A 17,599-nucleotide genomic window follows, 5' to 3' on the forward strand; every position below is an offset into this window, starting at 1 on the left:
TTTCAAACTTAAGAAATGGATCAAGACTATTCCTGAAGTGGGCAAAACCGCATCATCCGCTGCCCCTCATCCGTGGTTACAGCTCTGGGTCCACTTTTTCCACACACAGGTGTAGTAAAGAGGCCGAGCCAGGCAGTCGCTTAGCAACAGTACAACGCAGCGAGGAGACAACTGCGCACACGCACCCCGTATCAGGGCGGTCCCTACTGAAGGCGAACTCAATCTTCCGTTTCCCTCACCTTGCGTCTGTATCCGGGGTTTCTTCAGCTCACCCGGAAGAAGAGCGGGTTAATACGCTCGCGGGACTGGAAGTCTTCCGGTCCCCTCGCAGCCGTCCCGTGACTTTCCCAGCGTGCCGGCAGGGACGGAAGGTTGAAGTCTCTGGCTGCGCTCGACGAACCTACAACGAGCCCGCAGGCAAAGGGGAGCTTCTTTCCCTTCCGAGCGGCGCCAACGGGACCTGCTGACGTGCGGTGCCCGCTTCAGGTCCCAGGCATCTGTAAGGGAGAGAGATCATGGCGGAGCAGGTGTCATCGGGCTGCTCTTTAGGGCTTCCATGCCGTGGCTTTTTTTCAGTGTACCCACGCAGAGTCAGCGCAGCTCAGCCCTTCCCACCTCCCCCAATCCGATTCGAAGCAGAAATTGTATTAGTTGTTAAAGGATTTAGCCGTTCAAACGTAATCAGATATTTTTTAAAAGGTTTGCAGACTAATCATGCTGTAAATTAATTAGTCGGTAACTTTCTTTTACAGAGCTAAATAATTCCAGGCTTCTGTAATCTCGTTGTTTGACAGTCCTGTTACTGTAGTGAATGATGTACACGGTAGACCTTGTGGTATTTAATATAACCTAGTGTACAGTCGGTGCTAAATTGGTATACTAGTACAACAAATATAACAAATAGTATAGTAATAAATACTACTAGTGGGTATTTCTTTTGTGCAGTATACATTTGGTGTAACCACACTAGATTAATGTTTCAGTTAAAATTTGACTGCTTCAAAATTGGCCAGTTGTACTTACAATGTAGTAACTACTACATGGCTACTAAAATCTCAACCTGTAGTGTAGTCATAGAACAGACAGCAATGGGATTTTAACTATAGAAATGAGACACCCCCTCTAAAGGCTCTAAACATTGAGTTCCCCTAAACTGGTTTACTCTAAATTGGCCTATGGAGTACAGTGTTGAGTAAATCAACTTTGATTAACACTGGCAGTGTTAACAAACTTTCTATTAAGTGTACAGAGAACTGAGCTATTAGAGCTTTTTAATGGAAAATCAGCAAGAAGAAATACTGTCCAAAATTAATTTAAATTTATTTTTAAAATGTTTGGGGATTAGAATGGCAATGTTCTATGCACTTAATTGGGAGTAAAAGTACTGTATTTATATACCATCCTCTTTTTTCAAAAGAACTCAAGATAGCTAACAAAGACAAAGGAATTCGTGACAGCAGACTCACTGAATGTGCCTTATTCCTTCTTCAGAGTGGCACTGATGGAAGTGCATGTAGTAGCTGATGAGGCAGGCTGATGAAAGGACTCTTGTTCTCTATCTCTCCATCTGTGTTACGGCTTCTGATGGAGGATCCCAGTGATAGTGGGATAAGTAGACATATGGAAGGGACTAGAGTCTTTGCATTCAGTGGGTCTGACTTTTCAGTAAACATGCATGGATGGGATTTGAGTGTTATTCTAACCCTGTTTATCTAGAAATAAATCCTGCTAGTCTCATTGACACAACTCTTACTAAACCTGCTTAAGATCTGGCTGTAAATATAAATAGTTCACACTGTATGGATATGTTGGTTTTGAAATAACATAATTTAAACGTCCTCATCTGATTCTTGGGATCTTTTCCCCTTTGCGGTAAGTACATTTGGAGTGCACCCTAAGAATGAATTCCATTGAACTCGGTGAGACTTACTTCCCAGTAAACACTCATAGGATTTACGTGGGTAGCCTCCCAAGTACATCTACAAAGATGGAAGTCTCATGGAATTTAGTGGGACTCCTTTCCAAGCAGCATGTTTAAGAGGGATGGTAACTGTTGAAACATCATGTAGAAATGTTTATGGAACTGTCTTGAGTGGCTCAAAAATAAAACTTTTTATCTTTCCGTATTAGTAACTAATGTCAGCACCATCAATGAAGGAAAGGCAAGCATGTTGGGAAGCACGGGATAAGTTCTGGAAGTGCTTAGATGAAAATATGGAAGATACATCCAAGTGTGAAAAGTCTAGGTGTTCTTTTGAAAGTGTATGTCCACAGCAATGGGTAAGTGATACTGATTTTTCAGTATTCACGCTAGCCTTAGTCATAGAAACTGGACAGGATACAAGGGCACAGATTGTATTTGTCACCCTAGGTCTACCAAAGTTACACAGCATTGTAGTTACACTGTTTTAGAACCCCAGAATGCAACTTTATCCTTTTCTTTACAGTAATCTGTCCAGTGAGATGAAGCTAGATTGTGCTACCTACTCACCCGATACCAAGGAGAGACAGAACCAAACAGTTCTTGAGATTTTTTTTAAGTCATGTGTCCTTAGATAACACAAGTTACTTATAACCAGTGCTTTTTTGTTTTAAAAAAGGTGGCAGTACTCATATGTAAGGTTCCACTGATTTCCACCAATTCCCAACTGGGGAGAGACATGCCCCAAAAGTGTTGGTACTCTGTACTGTTGAGTGCCACCACAAAAAAAGCCCTGCTTACAATGTAAATTAGTATTTAGTTGAGTATCACCAGTATCTCTCTTTTTTGAAAGTAACAAGGGAGGTGATGGATATTCCACACAGGCGCCTAGGGCAGTAATGGGCGGAATGAGGGCTAATAAACACCATCCACTTAAGACAAGTATTGTTGGTCAGTTTTATACTAAATCAAGGATTCAAGAAGCAGTCTCTTCTGTATGGGGTTGCAATCTTCTTGAAAGAACAAGTTTGAGATTTGGGGGTGCAATTAGATCTGTCTCTGTAACTGAAGTTCAGAGCTCTGTGGCATGTCACACTTCTGGCAAGGTATGATTGGATCATTACGTCCACTCTTTCTTGAAAAATGTGATTTGGCCACTTACGTATGCTCCAATTACATCCAGGGGTGTATCCAGTTTGGTGTAGTGGTTGAGTGCTGGGACTCTCATCTGGAGAACCAGGTTTGATTCCCCGCTTCTCCACTTAAAGCCAGCTGGGTTACCTTGGGTCAGTCACAGCTCTTCTAGAGCTCTCTCAGCCTCACCCACCTCACAGGGTGATAGTTTTTTTCATTCTTTTTAAAATAAGTTTTATTTAAAGTTTTATTTTAAAAGAAAAATTAATTTAATTTATTACATTTATATTCCACCCTCTCCGCATCAGCGGGCTCAGGGCGGATAACAACAATTCAACATATTAAATATCACTAAAAACTTTAAAAACTTTAAAAAATGATAGTAGAAAGTGCATAGAAACATATATAAAATACAAAGCACTACATTTGAGTTACGTTTGAGCCACAACAGAAAAGCGTATTCAAAATATGTAACAGCACAATTAGCTTATATAATAGTTCTCTTCCCCTCTCGATTGCTTATACCCAAACTTTAATATCAGTAATTTTTAATCAGTCATCTCTTCCATATTTTATCTCTATATTATGATTACCTTAATTTTTCTTAATTTCGACCTAAGTAATGAAATCTTTCAATTTTTTCAAGAATTCTGATACTGGTCTATTGTGCACATAGGAAGTTAATTTAGCCATCGATGCATATTCATACAGCTTGTCTATCCACTTAGGCATATCAGGGCAAGAATCTGTTTTCCATTTTGCTCGCTGTCACTGTACTGAGAGATCTCCCTGTTCTTTTTTAACATTATTTGGTAAGATATTTAATAGCAGGGTGATTGTTGTGGTGATAACATACTTTTTGTAAACCGCTCTGAGTGGGTGTTAAGTTGTCCTGAAGGATGGTATATAAATAGAATGTTATCATCATCATCATCATCTGCATATTGTGCTGTCATTGCAATCATTTGCAACTGGGTTTTCTTGTGTGGACTAAACAATCCAATTGATTGCCATAGCATACCAGTAGCACAATATCTAACGATATGTGGATGTAGCCCAGTTTAGACTACTTGGCTGTTTTGAAGACCGCTCAGCTAGTTCACAAGATTACTGGTGTAGCACAAATTAGAGCACATGCCTCACCTTTGCTAGAGGTGAATTGAGACTAGAATTGAATTGAGACTACAAGCCAGTTGGTAGCCAGAGTGGTAGTTAGCATCTTTATACTGTCTGGGACTTGAGTGTTTAAAGGACTGGCTGCTCCTGTATGAACCTCCCTAATTAGTAGTCATCACCTGAAGCCGTGCTTCATCTGCCACTATTTTTCTGACTTACAGTAGGTGCTCTGTCAGGCAAGGATTTTTCTGTGGTGGCATCTCAATTATGGATCACCTTCCCCCACAGACATCTGGCTGGCATTGAGTGAAAAGTTCCTGGTGCCAACTAAAGATGTATTTTGAATGTGATTTTATGCTTGTATCTTTAACAATTAAAACAATGAGCTTTGAGTACCTTTGAGAAAGAGTAGATACAAATGAGTAGATACAAGAGAGTAGGTACAAATGATTATATGTAAATGTGAATTGCTGTAATAGTGGTCTAAATTCTGTAAGACTAAAATTTTGCTGTACCAGTCTGGTTTCCTAACAGTGATTTTGTTCAAAACAGGTTAAATACTTCAATAGAAGAAGAGAGTATTTAAAATACAAAGCTAAACTAGAAGCAGGAGAAATTCAGCCTTCAGAGACTACTGAGAAGTCATAGCTACGCAATCCTTTTCTGGATACTTCAGCCATAAGAGGGTTTGCCAGAAGAAAAGCACCAATCAGCCAACAGCTCCTTTTGAATTAAAAGGAACACTAATCATGTGATGGCTAGAATGCTGGTGTGTTGCTTCCTTTGACGAGGACAGTAGTGGCCTGTAAATAAAATGTCTAAAGATACGATTGTTTCAGTCTCCCTCTTCCATTCTTTGGAGTGTTGGGTAAAAGAAGGGTGGTCACCAGTCCCTTCAACTTAACAGGGCTTCTACCACAATTAATTATAAATAGAGACACTCTATCAACTCAAATGTCATGTTATGAGTGCATATTATCACTATTTTATTCACCTCCAATAGGGAATCCTTCCTGGCAGGTAATAAGCCAAATACTCCAAAGCCGTTGTGTTACGCCAGTTTGTCAGCCAGCCTCTTTAGAGAGGATGTAGAAGTCTGCCTTCATTATTTCTTTGCATATTGTATTGAATTCAATCTTCAGGTAGAAAATACCCTTCTGCAAGGGTCAACATAGCTCTTTTTTGGATCTTTACTGTCTTGGAAAAACAGCATTGCTAGATGGCTTGTTTGAAAGGCTAAGTTTGAGGTGTTTAGAATAGGATACTGAAGAACCTCCAACAAGTCCTGCAGGTTCCCCACCATGCAACTGGGCCTGGCTCACCTGGGACCACACCACTGGGCCATAAGGGAGAGGATGCTGAGGGGGGAGGAGGAAAGGTGGATGGGAAAGACAGAAGGAAGCAGGAAAAGGGAGAGAAGCTATAAGGAACAGGGAAGAAAAAGAGGATGTATTGGAGGGAAGGAAAATGAGATGCCCCCCCACCAGACCTTGCAGTCCTACTAATATATTTATAAATACCTTATATGAAAAGTACAAACATGTTCATGTGAGAGTCTTTGGGGAGTAGTAAACTGGTATAGAATGATTTTGCAAGTATGTCCCAAAAGCCAGAGTAGTTTAGAAGCTGGAGAATCACTGCTCAGCTTCTTTATGCCAGGGTTAGAGTTTTTGAGTATCTTGGAAGCCACGCATGATAGCTGCATTTATTGATGGCTGTTGTGGGTTTTCCGGGCTATATTGCCGTGGTCTTGGCATTGTAGTTCCTGACGTTTCGCCAGCAGCTGTGGCTGGCATCTTCAGAGGTGTAGCACCAAAAGACAGAGATCTCTCAGTGTCACAGTGTGGAAAAGGTGTTGGCAGGTCATTTGTATCTACTCAGGAGGGGTGGGGTTGAGCTGAGTCATCCTGTAAGAGTTTCCCAGGGTGTGGAATGCTAATGGCGGGAGGCTTCACTGTATCCTGAGGAGGTTCTTTTGCATATGGATTGGTGCTTGATGTGCTAATCTTCTCTGCAGGGCTATTGTCGAGTATAGAGTGTTTTGTTAGCCTGGTGTTTTTCAGAACTGGAAACCATGCTCTGTTCATTCTTAAGGTTTCTTCTTTCCTGTTGAAGTTTTGCTTATGCTTGTGAATTTCAATGGCTTCCCTGTGCAGTCTGACAAAGTAGTTGGAAGTGTTGTCCAGTATTTTGGTGTCCTGGAATAAGATACTGTGCCCTGTTTGAGCTAGGCTATGTTCAGTCACTGCTGATTTTTCAGGTTGTCCAAGTCTGCAGTGTCTTTCATGTTCTTTTATTCTTGTCTGGATGCTACGCTTTGTGGTCCCGATGTAAACTTGTCCACAGCTGCAGGGTATACGGTATACTCCTGCAGAGGTGAGGGGGTCTCTACTGTCTTTTGCTGATCGTAGCATCTGTTGTATTTTTCGGGTGGGTCTGAATACTGCTTGAAGGTTATGCTTTTTCATAAGCTTTCCCATCTGATCAGTAATTCCTTTGATATATGGCAAAAACACTTTTCCTGTAGGAGACTGTTTTTCCTTGGTTGTTTGATTCATCCTGGGTTTGATTGCTCTTCGGATTTCATTTCTGGAGTAGCCATTTGCCTGAAGTGCGTGGTTTAGATGATTAATTTCCTCATTGAGAAAGTGCGGCTCACATATCCGTCTTGCGCGATCCACTAATGTTTTCATTACGCCTCTTTTCTGTCGGGGGTGGTGATTGGAGTTTTCGTGTAAGTACCGATCAGTGTGAGTTGGTTTCCTGTTTTTTCAAAATGTTCCATGTAGAAGTTTGCTATAACTGGGCTGAGAGGGCTCCCCATGGCCACCCCATCCATCTGTTCATAGAATTCGTTATCCCATTGGAAGTAACTGGTTGTCAGACAATGATGGAATAAGGCTGTTACATCCTCTGGGAAAATCTGATTAATAAGTGCAATAGTGTCTTTTACTGGAACCTTGGTAAACAGGGATACAACATCAAAACTGACAAGTATGTCTTGTGGATTGAGTTTCAGAGAACTGATTTTGTTGATGAAATCTGCTGAATCTTTGATGTAAGACGAGGTTTTCCCGATGTGGTCCTGCAGGAGATCGGCCAGATGTCTAGCTAATTCATATGTCGGTGAACCAATGGCACTCACAATGGTTCGGAGTGGGACTGAATCCTTATGTAATAAGTCCTCAAATTCACAACAGAAAGCACTACTGGAAATGGAAGATTTGTATTCACTTACCGTGAAGCTTCCTTTCTCGGTTGTCCAGGAGTGGGGCAGTCCTTACTTTTGGGATATAGCTCCTCCTCTCTGAAGGCAGGGTCAGTCAGCTGATTTTGATCCTGGAGGGGATGGGCTTGTCCCTGGAATCACCAGTCTGTTCCCAAGCCCTGACTCCCCATCATGATACCAGAAGGGAAAATAATAACTCCCCTCAATTTTTTTTTAAATAGACAGATCCCTCCCTTGAATCCACTGGGAGGAAGACTATCGTCCTAACTTTTCATCCAATCCTAGAAGCCGCCCTGCAAGAAACTCAGGTGGGCAGGACTACCCCAGTCCTGGACAACCGAGAAAGGAAGCTTCACGGTAACTGAATACAAATCTTCCATTCTCCGGTGGTCCTAGGAGTGGGGCAGCCCTTACTTTTGGGACATACAAGAGCAGTGTACCCCAGGGTGGGTAGTCCGGCTTCCAGGTCTAGAGGGTGTGTATTAGTACCCTCCTGCTAAAGGTTGTCTCTGGGGAAGACAACTTATCTTAGACAATTATTGGGAAGACCACCTTATCGATCATTTCTAATGACTAAAGGATTTATAGGTTGCCTGTGTAGCTGTTTCCCTTAGTGTGTGAGCCCTGACATCTATGGGCATCTCCAGACCTCTGGCTTGACATGCCAGAATTATGTACCCTCTGCTTTACCTACTTAGCCAAGAAAAGGACACTCTGGGTCCCAAGAAGGGCCTCCTGCAAACACACAACTAGCGTCCCAGACTTCTGAAACACTGTTTAGTCCTGCCCAAGTGGAATCTCACATCTCTACATATATCAAAGTAGTGAGATTTATTTATTTATGTATTCGTTTTTTTCCTGTGCTTTGGATTAGATTAGAAGGAGGTAAGTACTATCTCTCCTGTCCTATGAAAACATGAAGTTCACCTTTGGAAGAAAGTTGTTTTTGTTCATAATTTGCTCTACCATCTTGGAGGAAAGAGCATGGCTCTCTATCTACTGCTAGTGCCTGCCATTCTGACACTTGTCTAGCTGATTTTTATTTGCATCTGAAAGATGGTTTTAAAGGTCAGTTCCTTTAGGGGACATGAGGTCATAGGCTCAAGGCATCTTTTGTATAATGCTCTCAATACCAGATTAAGATTTCACGGAAAAAACCAGCGAATCCTTGGAAGATTCTACAATGAGGTCCCCTTTTAGAATCCACTGCCATGAAGGTGATATATAAGGGAACGTCCCTTCCTAGAACCCCTAACTGGTCACAACCTGTTGTCTAAGGGTGTTGGTATTAAGACTTTTCTTCAACCCCTCTTGAAGAAAGGATAGTAACTCCCTAATTAGCCCCAAAAGATTACATGACCCTATCCATGCACTCTTCTGAGAGCTTGGCAGGAATTTTTAGACTCTCTGGAACTCTTCCTGGAGATTAGCATAGTACCAATCATGCCTTCTGTTTAGTCCAACCCTATTAGCTGTTTGTGTTCAACCTCCACACTGTGAGGCTTGTCAGAGCTGGTTAGGGGCATCGTATTGATCCCTGCATCAATGAGCCCTCCTTCAATGGAGGTGCCAGGGATCAATGCTTGAAAGATTCTTCAGGTTTTGAGACCATATTTTTCTGGACCTGAAAGCTGCTGCATCACTTCTGCACTTCACTGTGTGATCTTCTGAACAGCCCTGTGCAATAGCTGTACTGTGGAAGACATACAGGACGTGTGAAGGCAGCTTGCTGCTCACATCATCTATCCCTACGGTTTGAGGGTTTCTTCTCCTTGCACCTTGTTGAAAACTGTGATAGACCAGTTGGGGAAATCTCTCTGGATAGCATCCATTCTGTTTGGTCCATCACTCTCTGGCTTAGCCAGTCTGCCTCAGAGTTGTCCTCTGAGATTCCACCATACCATGTCTGATGGCTCCAAGTTCCAAAGGGTTTACCCTGTTGATCATTTGTCCTTCAGTCAGATGCCCTATGTCATTCTTCCTTGGGTATGGGATCCCCATCCCCAAAGACATGTCCATAGTCATCGCTGTTCTCTCTGGTTCCTTGAGTGGGACACCAGCGTGGGACTGAATGAGGTACAGCCACTGGTTGTTTTCCTGTTTGAGGATCTCTGGCAATTCAACTATCTTGGACCTCTGTGATCTAACACCCCATGATATGGCAACAGGCATTTCTGCAGATCAAGATGTCATTTGGATATGGGGAAGGAGCCACTCTCTGTGGCCTAGCCATGCTATCAGTGATACTAGGATTCTGAAGAACACCATAGGTGGGGTTTTCAGCTCAGAGGAAAGGCCCAATGTTGGAAGTGCCTCTGAGAGATCGATGGAAGCCAGACAATCTCCCTTCTGAACGACAGTCATGACAAATTTTACCCTTTCTATTCCCACCTTCTTGTTCCTAGGCGTCTATTTTATTTGACCAAATTCCTTTGGATCTAGGGGAAAAGGGACCAGGTGGAACAGAATTGAATTCCACTGATCACATTATCAGCCTGTTTCTTATTATTAGCTGCCAAGGGTTTGTCAAATATTGTAAGCATCCCCCAAACACCATCACGCCTGCTGCCTTGGTGTAGACACATTGAGTTCCCTTCTTTGGCCCTTTAGTATTCTGATCAGATTTGCTGAGGGAGAAGGTACTACCCTCCTCTCAATGTTTGGTCTGCTTTCCTTTATTTAGAGTTTCTCCAGACAGGTTCACATCTTTGAAAGGAACCACAGTTACTTTGGCTTTGGGACAAATGGTCCACGTTCCAATTTCTAAGCTCAGTGTTGTGCCTGGTTTCCTGAAAACCATGATCCTTGTTGACCACAGCATAGTATATTGCCGGGGCTATTTTCTTAGTTTTGCTCTTTGGCAAGGGTTTACTGCTCACTGCAGCCAGGTCTGACACCCGAGAGAATGTGACTCCAGGAAGGAGTGGAGCTGCCACCAATGCTCTGAAGGATGTAGCGGAAACTTCCAATTTTCTGCGCACAGCCAGTTCAAACCACGAGGCTGGAATCCTTGTCAATGGGCAGCACAGGATTAGATGGCAGGCTGGTTACCAGATCATCCACTAATGGCAGCTCGATCCTCTCAGTAACCCCTGGAACTAATGTATAAGACTTGGGGGGCGGGGGGGAGGAAATAAGAGTAGTTAGTTTTGCCAAAGTGTCCCTCTTAGACTTCTACAAGTATGTGAGACTACTGGAAGGGAATCCCTGATGGGATTATTCCTGATTCTAGAGATGATTCTCTCCAACCCCTTAGTCCTTAAGGGAGAAGACTCCAGGATCCTCATCACCTTAGGGAGCTTTCTAGGATACGGCCCCTGAGGAAGACCTGCTAGGGAATTTTCCCTTCTTTTAACAGCTCCCCTTTCTTCTTGACTGAGGGAGAAAACTGATAGCTCAGGGTCCTCAGGTTGAAGGCTTAACCAAGATATGTGCTCTTAATGGCCCTTGCCTCGCCTTTAATCTGGGGAAGGGGCACCCTTTTACCTATTGGGAGTCAGACTCCCATACTGGAATGCCTCTCTTACCCATCTGAGAGTCTAGTATTTATTGGTGTGCTTTCAGGACCTCTTTGAATTCCTTATTTCATCCTGGGCCATGCCAGTTCGTTTGTTAAATAGTAACTATGGCTGCAACTATGTAAATAGGGGGCATGTAATTTTTTTTTTTTAGTGGTAGAAAAAGTCATCCAGTCATAGTTGCCTCTGCAACACTGGTCTTTTTTGGAGGTCTCCCATCCAACTGCTAACCAAGGCCAACCCTGCTGAAGTACTGAGATCTGATGAGATCTGGCTTGCCTGGACTGTGATATCACAGTCAGGGGCTGTAATAAGGTCAGAATCATCATCATTCCCCCAGAACTGCTAGGTAATTGAGACTTTTACCCAAGGTCAGCCACCGAGTTCAAATAATTATGAGACTCGAACCAGCAGGGTAATGATTCTCAGCCCAGCACTTAACCACAACATTACAGCAACTCATTTCAGGCTTCCTTGCCTGGTGCATGCAAACTCCAGACCTTCTCCCTTTCACTAGTCGCTTGAGACGCCCGAGAGTAGGCCAAGGCCTGGGAATTGGGCAAGTTTAGGCCACAGGCTTGCACTCTCTGAGGCCTGGAAGGAGGCTAGGCCTGCCTTTGCTGACCTACCACCAGCAGAAAATTTTCCAGGCATTCTTGCCTGACGGGTCCAGGCCCTTGGGCTTTTTCTCTTTCACTGGCCTATTGAGAGGCCTAGAAGGGGCCGAGGCCTGGGAGTTTGGAAAGTCTAGGCTGCAGGCTTACGCTCTTTGAGGCCTGTGAGGTGGCTAGGCCTGTCTTTGCTGACATTCTGCCCACAGAAATTTCCCCTCCAAAAGGAGAAATGAAAGTGAAAGCATACCTCACAAGTCCCGGCTGAAAGGAAAGAGAAATAAAGGAGGGCTCCCTTTTATTTAGGGCGAGCTGGCTCTGAGGCTTCTGCTACTCTTTTCTCCTCCCTCCTTCCTTTCGCTGCCCCCATTACCCGCAAGATCAGTCTTACCACGGTTCAGTCGGGACTGCCAGGGTTGGAGCAGGTCCTCTGCTGCTGCTGGGGGCTGCTCCTTCCAAGCCTGAGGGAGTTCCCAATAATATCGGTCTCTACAACAGGCTACCGCAGACTCAAACACCGCACCCTCTGGCCATCTGAGGGGTGGGGTTCCTTCCAACCCGAAGGTGGGGAACCTTGGTGGAGTTTTGCGGTTGTGGCCTTGGAACCTAGGAGCAACCTAGGGCCGTCGGCTCTAATGCTCGCTGTCGCTCCGAGCGAAATGGGGGTGTGGTAGGCTGTAGGGCCTTTCCTTTCCCCTGCGAGCTCCTCACTGCCTGTGGCCTTGGCCTCATTGAGTACTGGGATTACAGGCATGCGCCACCACGCCTGGCTCATCTCTGGCAGTTTCTTCTTCACCAGGATCACTGCGCTCTGAAGAGCGTTGCTGAAGACGTCCTGCTCGGATGGCAGGGCCAGAAAGACTGGTGATTCCAGGGACAAGCCCCTCCCCTCCGGGATCAAAATCAGCTGACTGACCCTGCCTTCGGAGAGGAGGAGCTATATCCCAAAAGTAAGGACTGCCACACTCCTAGGACCACCGGAGAATGCAAACTGATTCCCCTGTATTCCCTTCCCCACACTATTTCCTCTTTCGCTCTTCCTGGCAGCCTCCATATCCTCACCTTTTCCTACGCCCTTCTCTTCTTCAAAACCACTGAACAACTTACCTTTTATCTGCCCCCATCTTCATCTGTATTTCTTAATGTACTTCATTTATATGCTGCATTTCTGCACAATGGGGACACACAGCAGCTTACATCATTCTTTCCTCCATATTATCCGCACAATAACCTTGAGATGTAGGATATGCTAAAAGTGTGATTGGATCAAAGACACTCAGTGAGCTTTCACAGCAGAGTGGCAATTTGAACCTGGTCTGCCAGAGTCTAGGTTGAAACTCTAACCATTAGACTACACTGGTTTTTGTGGGGTATCTGCTGTTTTAACAGTAGCAAGCAGCAGAGCCTGGGTGAGTTATGCAACTCAAGTCACCTGATGGTTGCTGCTGGGCCTGGTCCCAATGAGTCTCCCCCTCAAAGGCCAAAACAGAAAAGGGCCCTGCCCTCCTCCCCCTACCTTTTCCTGACAGAAATCAAGCCTGGAATATAGGCTAATGGTTGGCTAGCAACAGCCCCTGAGGGCATCTGGTTAAAGCTACAGGCACTTACCATTTTCAGTTTTTTTTTTAAAAAATCCCATTTTAAAAAAAATTCTAATTTTTCTGCAAACCTGGGACATTTACAGCTGTGTAGGAAGGTCTGTCTTGTCTGTTCATGACTCCAGTCTCCAGCGTTAAGTATCCTCGGATCAGGGCTACTTGGCTATTATTATATAAGATATATTACTACTGAGCAACAGACTATTCCCTTTGCTCCTCTGTCTCCGATATTAGTGTACTTGATGGGAGGGGGTGAAGAGGAAAGAACACATCGTCTCTGCTAGTAGTCAACAAGATAAGCCTACAATAATAGCCTTCTTGCATCTGCACCAAGACATTCTCATGTATCCCAAAAGTATTTATTATCAACAGTTTTAATTCAGTGATGGTTTAAGGCATTTATTTTTTTAAAAAAAGGCGCATGCAAAAATTATGAAAACTTCCTTTGACATCTACAATTGCTTTTTGGATTTTATAGCACCATCGAAGCTGCAAGTCTAATATAGTTTGTACATTTATCTCTGTAGTTTTTGCCTGATGATCTGTTGCCTTGTATATTCCCAAATCAGCAGAGCTCCACTTACATGGACATTAAGTGACCGAATAACGCCTTGCTGAGGAATTTCTACACAAACATCCAGCTGCTGAATCAGATTTGCAGGAATTCCCTCATGCTCATTTCTGATGATAAAACACAAACATTCAGAGTTAGAGAATACAGAGCCATACTCAGGGCTGGCGCGCCCATTGAGGCCAGGTAGGCTGTGGCCTCAGACGCAGGGTGCCGGAGGGGGCGCTGAAGGAGGGGCAGGAGGGGCAGGAGCGCACGCCATGGAGCTGCAGGCTCCTATCCCACCCTGTGCTGCTGCTGCCACCAGCACACACCCCCGGCCAGGAGCAGCAGCCGCGGGCAGGCGTCTGCGGTGGCGCAGGGCAACCAAGCGGGAGAGCTCGGAGACCACCCACGCGCTGTCCCAGCCGCACACACGTGATGCCATCTGCAGGCCGGCGCGTGTGTGGCTGCAAGCACCAAAAACCCTGCAGCCGCTGCTGGCCATACTGTTAAAACTCTGGTTTTGTTTTGAGGAGAGTATTGCAATGAGGCAAATTCCTAATATTGGTTTTTGGTTCTGGTTCACAGAACTCAAAGAATATCAGCCCTGATAGGCTTTGAACAATGAATGCTTAGACCTCTAATAAATACCCTATACCACTGGCAGAGAGCTTTTAAGAGAAATCTTTTAAATGCTTTCAGTACTAGGTTATCTGATTTCTTAACAGTATACCTATTTTAATTTACTGCAATGATGTGCTTACCTATGGGGCTACAGATATATTGGTATTGTGTTTTATATGAGAAACTAAGGTACCATGATGTCTAGAGACTAAATGAGAAGTAAGAAGGCCATTTTGTGTAGTGGCAGCAAGTATACTCTTAAATACATAAGACACACAAGTAGTAATAAATAGCAACCAGATAAATGTTGAGGGTCAGATCTGGGAAGTTTGTAAACAGCCCTGCTTGGTCAGAGGCTTCCCACATTGGCATTTTACATTAGACTAAACTCTGTAAACTGGCATGTTAACAGAAAGAAGAAAAGAGTGATGCTGGGGTCAGCATGTTTTATTTTAAAATATCATTGTTATGATCTGTACTTTCTTTAGGGTGGATTTTGCTTTGAATCTCCCCCTTACACCCTCTGGGTAGTTTGCTGCCACCAGGAATATATTATTCCAAAATGCTTTATTTAAATTTTCCCTTTTGTAACGTGTTTGAGCATCAGGCTCCTTCGTGGTTCTATGTGGCCCTGAGGATAGGAATGGGAGATAACTCTGGGATATAACAAAACAGTTTATTTTTTTTTAAGAAGCGTATTGGTTACATAAAAGTCGTTCTTAGTTCTTCTAGTTGCTTCATCCAAACTCATTCACACAGATCTCTTGTAAGGCTTCACACACAGTTAGCCTCTTTCTCTAGGCTCTATATTTCCCTCACAGAGAACTCCTCAGGCAGCACACAGCTAGCCTGTTTTCTTTTCACTCTCAATTCTTTCTCTCTCAGGCGCACACACAGTTTGCCTGCTTCAAATAGAGTGAATATATAGTCTCACAGACACACTCAGTTCAGGCTTCCACTCAGGTTGCCTTTCCCACACAAATACATGAACACACTCAGGCTGCACACAGCTCGCCTCTCTTGCCCTAACTGAATCTTTTTTCTCTTCCTCAGTAACTGAAAACTGCCTTCACTCCGCCCACTCTGTCATCAACCAATCATATCACTCACTCATCTCTCTCTTTCACCCCCCACTCTTCACCTATCTCACCAAACATTTAAAGACACATGCACCCATTTCTTGAAATCATTACAATCATCATCTTGCAATATCCCTGATGCTGCAGAAAGAGCATTGATCCTTCATCTTATGGGTTTGGAACTGCGAAAAGAGTTCAAAACTAGGGAAGGAATTACTACATCGGTTATATTTTGTCTACCATCTCCACAACCCCTTCCACAACTAATACGAGACAGAGATCCATTGAAATAGCGATTCCTGTCTGAGCTCCTGAAAACTGCACTCCGTGCTCTTGTATCAACCTGTGAGGGGTCACTGTTTGACATCCCTTCAGGCACTTTCTCCAGAGGGAGACCACTGAAGTTGAAGTACAGGTTCCTCGCATAGTGGAAGCGGAATACACAGAAAGATCCAACATCAAGCAGAGAAAGATTAGGAAAACAAATCGGAACATAAGGGGGTTGGTGGTGGAGAGGGAGAATCTTGTTTTTCTTACCCCAGCAACAGCAGGGATTTCTCTGGAAAGTGATACTCTGTTAGATCACAACTTTTAGCTGTTTGTTCCACACCTATAATAGTGTACCCTTCACTCTTCTTCTGATCCAAATAATCAATGAGCTGAAATGGCTTTACCTGCATATTAAAAAAAATCCCAAGATTTGTTTGGAGATATCATAAAATCCTCTGACATACAAAAACAAGTGGGGGACTCACAAGAACTTGTGGCGGGGGGGGGGAGATCTCATTTCCCCCTTCCCCACCATGTCCTCTTTCCCCCATAGACTCTCCCCGTAACCTGATTCCTTTTCTCCTTCCCATCCACCATAGTCTGCCCTTACCCCATCTTCACCTCCCCCCACCCCCGCAAATAGCTTCTCCCTTTAGGGCTAGTTGCATGGTGGGGACCTTACAAGGACTTGCAGGGGGTACTGCACTTTCCCCTCTATCCCCTTCCCCACACTATTTCCTCTCTCGCTCTTCCTGGCAGCCTCCATATCCTCACCTTTCCCTATGCCCTTCTCTCCTTCAAACCACTAAAGAACAGCTTTTATCTGCCTCCATCTTCATCTATATTTCTTCATTTACTTCATTTATATACTGCCTTTCTTCACAATGGGAAGTCAAAGCAGCTTACAGCATTCTCTTTGCCTCCATATTATCCTCAAAACAACCTTGAAAGGTAGGTTAGGCTGAGAGTGTGCAAAGTCCCCCAGTGAGCTTCTATAGCATAGTGGTAATTAGAACCTGGGTTTCCCAGATCCTACTCTGAAACTCTAAACACTACAATACACTGGGTTTTGGTGGTAGTGGGGGGACTGCTGTTGAACAATAGCAAGCAACAAGACCTGGATGAATCATGCAAGTCATGTGGTATCAAGTCACCTGGTGGTTGCTTCTGGGCCTAGCCTTAATGAGTCCTCCCAAGGCCAAAACAGCCCCAGAAAGGGCCCTGTCCCTAACCCCTGCTTTTTACTAACAGAAACTAAGCTTGGAATGCTGGCTAAACTGTTATGGGTGCCTAACATTAGCCACTGAGGGAATCTGGATAAAGCTACAGTGAACCGTTTATTATTTTGGAATTTTTACAACTCCCAAATATGGGTGGCTTTTTCAGGTTTATAGAAAAATCTGTCTTGTCTGTTCATGACATCAGTCTCCTGATTTAAGTATCCACAGATCAGGGCCACTTTGCTATTAGTATATAAGATAACTGTATAAAGTCATATCATGTCAGATTTTTATTAATTCAAAGGCTAATGTTATGTGTATTGAAATTATTCTTAGTAAAACTGGTCAAGATATATCACTAGAACAAATAATGTTCCCTTCAACAGGAACAGAACAGCCACCATGCTGGGTCAGATCCAAGGACACATCTAGTTCAACATCCTATTTCCACCAATAGCCAGCCAGCCAAATGCCTCCAGGAAGCCCACAAGCAAGCTATGACCAAAATGGCCAGCTTCTCACCTTGCCACCAAGAAAGTGAATTTCAGAGGCAGAGTGAAAGATAAAATATTGCAGAGGGTGTCAGGCAAAGAATCTGGGAACACTCCGTTTTTTAAAACTTATGTGAGACACAGCTGTAGCTACTCTTAGGTAAGAAAACCATGAATCTTTACAGAGCTGTTAGAGGAGCTTTGCAGGCCGCTTATCTAAACATTACTGCGAAGT

General features: G+C 43.9%; 2 protein-coding genes across 3 annotated transcripts in view; one reads left to right on the plus strand and one right to left on the minus strand.

Moving 5' to 3' along the window:
* Positions 1-288: 288 nt before the first annotated feature.
* Positions 289-4,998, plus strand: LOC129330052 (cytochrome c oxidase assembly factor 6 homolog). Of its 2 annotated transcripts, none has more exons than XM_054979913.1 (3): positions 289-499; positions 2,131-2,280; positions 4,724-4,998. In XM_054979913.1, the coding sequence occupies exons 2-3, from the start codon at positions 2,137-2,139 to the stop codon at positions 4,817-4,819; spliced, it is 240 nt and encodes a 79-aa protein (XP_054835888.1). In that variant the 5' UTR covers positions 289-499; positions 2,131-2,136; the 3' UTR covers positions 4,820-4,998. The 2 variants fall into 2 exon arrangements, with proteins under 2 accessions (XP_054835888.1, XP_054835896.1); XM_054979921.1 differs by lacking the exon at positions 289-499 and adding an exon at positions 506-699.
* An 8,515-nt stretch (positions 4,999-13,513) lies between these two features.
* TARBP1 (TAR (HIV-1) RNA binding protein 1) overlaps positions 13,514-17,599 on the minus strand; it is a 53,394-nt gene continuing 49,308 nt past the window's right edge. Inside the window, exons 29-30 of the mRNA XM_054972909.1 lie at positions 15,921-16,057; positions 13,514-13,808 (exon numbers count right to left, since the gene is read on the minus strand). Of these exons, the coding sequence (XP_054828884.1) occupies positions 13,643-13,808; positions 15,921-16,057 (303 nt within the window). The 3' untranslated portion in view covers positions 13,514-13,642. The remainder of the gene's footprint in view (positions 13,809-15,920; positions 16,058-17,599) is intronic.

This window comes from Eublepharis macularius, chromosome 1, assembly GCF_028583425.1.
Source record: "Eublepharis macularius isolate TG4126 chromosome 1, MPM_Emac_v1.0, whole genome shotgun sequence".
In the NCBI taxonomy this organism is placed as follows: Eukaryota; Metazoa; Chordata; class Lepidosauria; order Squamata; family Eublepharidae; genus Eublepharis; species Eublepharis macularius.